The sequence below is a fragment of the Hordeum vulgare genome, chromosome 4H (genome assembly GCF_904849725.1).
Source record: "Hordeum vulgare subsp. vulgare chromosome 4H, MorexV3_pseudomolecules_assembly, whole genome shotgun sequence".
NCBI lineage: Eukaryota > Viridiplantae > Streptophyta > Magnoliopsida > Poales > Poaceae > Hordeum > Hordeum vulgare.
In genome coordinates this window covers 92,655,562-92,661,633 of record NC_058521.1, presented here as the reverse complement: position 1 = coordinate 92,661,633, position 6,072 = coordinate 92,655,562, and the positions used below count along the sequence as shown (strand labels likewise).

General features: G+C 42.3%; 1 protein-coding gene across 1 annotated transcript; it reads right to left on the bottom strand.

Annotated features, from left to right (window-relative positions):
- Positions 1-4,095: 4,095 nt before the first annotated feature.
- Positions 4,096-5,076, bottom strand: LOC123447988 (abscisic stress-ripening protein 5-like). Its single transcript, XM_045124744.1, has 2 exons — positions 4,753-5,076; positions 4,096-4,644 (listed from the first exon to the last, which is right to left on the bottom strand). Exons 1-2 carry the CDS (start codon positions 4,981-4,983, stop codon positions 4,459-4,461), a joined length of 417 nt encoding a protein of 138 aa, XP_044980679.1. The 5' UTR covers positions 4,984-5,076; the 3' UTR covers positions 4,096-4,458.
- Between the last annotated feature and the right edge of the window lie 996 nt (positions 5,077-6,072).

Below are 6,072 nucleotides of genomic sequence, written 5' to 3'. Positions count from 1 at the left end.
AAAGCCTGCAACAAACAGACTCTTTCATCAAGTACTATTTGCACAACCTAGGAGTAAGTGCAGCTCCAGAGAAAAATCAACCATCCAATGCCCAAGTGGCTCCAGTGGAACGTGGAAGGTGGTTGCCACCTCCTACAAATTCTTCAAAGTTTAATGTTGGCGGTGCAGTCACAACAAACGGCCAGCGTGGAGCAGCCGCTGTCATATGCGGTGATGAAACGGGCACGTACTTGGGAGCTTCAGCGGTACTATTTCATGTATCCGACCCAACCAGGTTCGAGAATTTTGCTGTCAGGGAAGCTCTTTCTTTAGGGGAAGACTTGAATCTTTTTTTTTTTTGAAACGGGCAAAAGATTTGCCGTATATATTAATTAAAGAGTAAATATAATGTTTTTATTACAAGCCCGCAGACCACAAGGATGTTGCTCTCCCGAAATGATGCTCCCTAACTTTTTGGCGTCGACGCTCACCCAAAGCCTAGCTTCAATTTGGATGTTGTTGAGCAAGATTGTTGGTGGTGAGGACTTGATGCGGAAGACCATTGCGTTTCGTTCATTCCACACAACCATGATATTAGCATGGTAAGGGGGGCTCATGCCTTGCGATTTGGCATGGTGACGATGGAGCGGTTAACCCACCATTCTTTGATCGATTGCTCAAGATGCCATGTAAACGTGTCTAGGTACTCAATATGCAGCCATTTATTGACCAAAGTCCACAGGCAAAGAGTAAACCTACACTCGTAGAAGAGGTGAGCATGTGTCTCTTACACTCTCTTGCAAAGGGGACAAAGGTCGCAATTTGGCCACCCATGCTTTGCCAATCTGTCGGCAGTCCAAATACTATCTTGGATAGCCAGCCACGTGAAGAACTTAACTTTAGGTGGTGCCCAGGCTTTCAACACCGCATGTGGCATCGAAGAGTATGTGGTGCCCAATAATTGGGTCAAGTAAGCGGTGTCCGACAAGTATTCTCCATTCTTCACATGCTTCCAGATGATCTCATCCTCGACGCGCTCCTCAATATGGAATCCATTGATGAGATCCCAAAGATTTGTGAATTGCCAAATGTGCTCAACGGTGAAGTTTATTGTGACCTTGATCTTAGAGATCCAAGCATCATTGAGGAGTGCATCCTTGACTTTTCAATTTTTCCTCGTGGAAGCCTCGAAGATAAGGGACGTGATTTCCTTTGGCTTCCGGTCTTGTGACCAAGGAGCTTCCTAGAAGGGGGTTCTCGCCGCGTCACCAACCGTGATTGTTGTGTGTGCGTAGAAGAGGTTTAGGTCCATCTCGTCGTGAGGGTTTCCAATGAAATTGCACATTCTCGTTGGTTCTTTCCACTCGAAGCAAGGACATCTCAGTCTTAGGGCTCTTGCAAATTTTGTTGTGTTAAGTAGTCCAAGACCCCCCCCCCCTCTCGAAAGGCCGGCATACCATGTCCCAGTTGACCTTGCACTTGGCACTAGTCATCTTGTCTGCTCCAGACCAAAGGAAAGCCCTCTTAAAATTTTTTTATATTTTGCAGGGTGCTCGGGGGACTCTCAATGGCATGATACAGTAAACCATTTGCGATGCGAGAGAAGATTTGACAAGCGTGGTGCGCCCAATGGTGATGATGTTGTTACCCTCCCGAGGAATGAGCTTGGCCGCCACCTTGTCCTCAAGAAATTGAAAGTCCACTTTCTTGAGTTGCCACACAGAGAGTTGTAGGCCCAAATATCTCATGAAAAATATGTCCTTGCCGCCGGTAAGCTTTGGGTGATATGCTCGAGGTTCAGGTGTGTATATTTGATTGGAACGATTGAGCTCTTGTTGAAGTTGGTTTGAAGACCTGTGACCTCAGCAAAGCCTTTGAGAATGGCAGCAAGGTTATCAATGTCTTTTTTAATGGACGACATGAACACTCAACATTGTCCGCATATAGGGAGGTTCGCATAATAGTGCCTCTATCCCGAATCAACGATTATATGTTGCATTAGACTGCTTGGGAGTCATCAATGATATCTACAAACGAGCTGGAGGAAGCAATGGAGCAATCATAGCAGAAATTGTTGAGCGGTCAACCTTTTTTCAGTCATGTACTTCTGTTCATGAGGGTAGGAGTTTAATTTTCAAGCACACAATCTCGCAAAAATCACACGTAATGTAGATATGGTTGGGTTCTCCCCCGGACCAGCTTGTACCCTTGAACATTATTCAATAAATAGATGCGAGATTTCTCAAAATATATATTTATCAGTGTGATATAGCACTAGCATTTTTTTAGAATCAGCTCTACCGCATATCGCACACCCTTCAATGGTGCCGCTACATCAGTTGGCCCGCCCAACTAGCTGGGTCTTTCGGGTTCTGAGAACGTTCTATCGCTTTTCTTTTCTTTTTCTCTTTGGAGTAATTTTCATTGTTTTTGTTCTTCTTTTATTTTCGGTTGTACTTTTCCTTTTGTCAATTTGTGAACATTTTTAAGAACTTTTATGGTTTTTAAATGCTAGGACATTTCTGTAAATTCACAAAATAATTTTTGAAATCCAATGATATTTTTTGAAATCACGAACATTTTTGGAAAATTCTCTAAATAATTTTTGAAATCCAAGGCTATATTTTGAAATCATGAACATTTATCAAAATGTGTTAACATTTTTGAATCCTAGAACATTTTTTAATATTCAAGAATTTTTCGTATATTTTCAAATCCATGAATTTTTTTTGTTTGTGATTTTTTAGTTTACAGAAAAAAAATCAAATTACCACCCTACGCAGGAAATAGTAGCCCCCTGCAATAGGCCACCTATAGTGGGCAATACACCTTTCTGCCCACGCCTTTGAGATAGTTCAATACTAAAAGTTGGCATCAAAACAATTATGCTTTAAAAGTTTCAGAACTGTATGGCCATCAGAAGGTAATTTTTGTATCTATTTTATTTGTTAAGAATTGATTATTGTAGAAATTGTGGTTTTATAAATACGTTCATGTATTTTTTTAAAAAAAATTATGAAATCTAGAACATATTTTAAAGATGTTCATTAAAATGTATTTACCTATTTTGAGAAAGTTGTTCATTCATTTTTAGAAATATTGCCCTGTATTAGAACATAATTTTTAGTATGAATTAGTTATGAAGTTTTTAAATTGACGATCAAACGGTTAAGGAGCAAACGCATAAGAACTGCAAAGAAGTTTGGACAGACCATGTGAGTTTCTGGAATTAGGAGTAAAACAGCCGATGGGGACACAACTAGGGGCATAAAACTAATTATCCCATTTAAGAATGCTTAAGGGAATTTGGAAAAAGTTCATGTATTTTTACAAGATAATTCATGTATTTTGAAAATATGCTCATAAATTTTAAAAGTGTTCATCTTTTAAAAAATAGGCATTTAAATTTTGAAGAACTTTACTTGCTTTTAATAAACATACCACTGCATTTTAAAGAAAATTTGTCATGTCATGTAGAAAGAATGTTCTTGGAATTTGAAAAACTGTACACATATTTTAGAATTACTCGTGTATTTTTATGAATTATACACATGTTTCTAGGGAATGTTTATGTAACTCAAATTGTATTTTTTGTCCAAAATTATCTGTATGCGAAAGTGCTATCCAATCAGTCTGTTGCAACAAAATCATTTCTACTTTTGGAAAGAGTGGATGCCCTGTCAAGCTTGTCAAACCAATCGATTTGCACAAATTTCGCTTTGTTTATGCAAAAGTGCTAAGCAATCAATCTTTGTCTCTAGGATTAGGTGATCTTCGTGAGGTGATAAAAGAGTCTGACTAAACAGAAAGTATGAATCTCCATTAGGTTATAATCACCATGTTATTTTGTCTTCTTCACGTTGATGCTGATTCCAGATGACATGGAGAAATACATGGATTTTTTATTCTTGCGGCGAGGGACACGTGAATTAACACTGACTCTACATTCGTGCACTCGTCGTCTAATTAATCAGTTTTTGATTTGGTAAGCAGATTGCTCTGTAACAAAATTTATTGTAGGCATGAACTCAGTTATACTCCCCACAAAAACAAAAACTAAACTCAAGTATACAAAACTTACAGCAAAGAAAATCAGTATCCGAATTCGAACACACATATGCAATTTGATCCGATAACATTATGAGAGCAAATTTTGAGATAGATGGGCCACAAAAGTTTCATGAGGACTGCATCATAAAGTGAAGTTACAAATCCCCTGAAAGAAAAAAAAAAGGTGAAGTTACAAATACAGGGCGCCGGTAGAATTGAAACACACACACCGACACGCGACAAACACCGACGCATGAGGTGTGGGAGCCACTGCATGAACAGCAACCCCGCTTATTCAGCACGCGGAAGATAGCACGCAGAGAAAATCACGCACAGGCGAGCACGAGACCGGGCCCACGTCCCAGCCTCTCTCGCTTATGGAACACACGTAAGCACACGCACGCCGGCGGCCCGCGCGTCGGCGACGATCTAGCCGAAGTGGTGGTGCTTCTTCTCGCCGCTGGCCTCCTTGGCCTCCTTGTGGTCCTGCTTCTTCTCGTGGTGCTCGTGGAAGACGAAGCCGCCGGCACCGACGGCCGCGGCGGCGGCCAGCTCCTCCTCGATCTTGTGCTTGTGCGCGTGTTCCGGGTCCTTCTTCGCCTCGTGCTTCTCGTACTGCACGTGGACAAGCAGTTCATTAGCCAAGCCCGGAAAGACATGAACTACGTATATATCTATATACGCGTATGGGTAAATAGTTACGATGAGAGAGAGAGAGCGTACGAGGGCGAAGGCTCCGGCGGCGACGGCGCCCATCTCGCCGAGGTGCTCCTTGTGCTTGTGGTGCTTCTCCTCCTTGGTGATCCGCTCGTACTCGCCCTCGTTGCCGGTGCCGGTCACCACCGTCTCGGTCGAGTACCCGTACACGTCGGCGCCGCCATCAGCGGCGGGCTGGAAGTCCTCGCCCTCCTTCTTGTGGTGGAACAGGTGGTGGTGGTGCTTCTCCTCCGCCATGGCCGCCGGCTGATCGATTAACTAGCTTGTATGTGTGCGTGTATGTGACAGTGGGACAGCTTCTTATCTGCTTGGTCTGTGTAGGCTTCCTACTGGCCGGGTTTTATAGGCTGAGGCGACTGTTGGAATGGACGGTGGAACTAACCGTTCCGTTCCACGGGTTATGGATACTGGATCCATCAAATATACAGTACGTATGCATACGATTGTGATCTGCTTTATGTACGTGTCCCGGAGTCATTGGAGGCTTGGAGCCCAAGCACTCAGGCAACCACAGGACAGGGGGCCACGTTCTGATGGCCAACGGTGCAGCGCCCCACCACCTTCTTGGCACTTGGCAGAGTTGCAGCTTGGGGTAGCTTACATGTGAGTAACAAAAGTTTAGAGAAGTGTCGGCATGCACGGATTGGCTGACGGTGATGTGGCACCGCGCACGCCTTTCCCTGCTCCCCGCGTCCACTATCCAGCAACCTTTACTCGTATGTAATTACGTGTGCGCATTATTACTTTTTCTTTTTTGAGAAGTACTCCGTAGTACTATTTGTGAAAAGTAAAAACGAGAGAGAGGATAAAAATGATGGAACCGTTGCTTTCATTGATGGATTGGGAGTATATATACCCCTGATACAAGGCAGTTACAAAGAGGCAGTTGCTACTAGTAGCAACCGACATAGCGGGGATTAACCCTTTAATTAATCTAATTAATTTATTTCTAACACTCCCCCTAATCACTGCTTGTCTTGGATATTTATTATCTTGATAAAGACTCCTCTTTGTATGTGTCTTTAAGAATGTCCATCATCTTCGTGAAAGCCTTTGTATAATCTTGAAAGTCTTCCCAAAAAACCCTGTGGGAAAAAATATGAGGAGAATAGTGTAGGTATGTTGCTAAAACTCCTTTAAACCCGGTGGGAAAATAATAAGGAGAAAATAATGCAACATATAATGATTATTGTCTCTTGATAACTCAATCGAGAAAACCTTTGAAGAAGGAGAAAAATCAATTGTGAGTTTAGAGAACAATTAATATGTCTTTAATACTTTCTTTAAAAAAACCCAATAGGGAAAATAGAAAGTATGGCATATGAT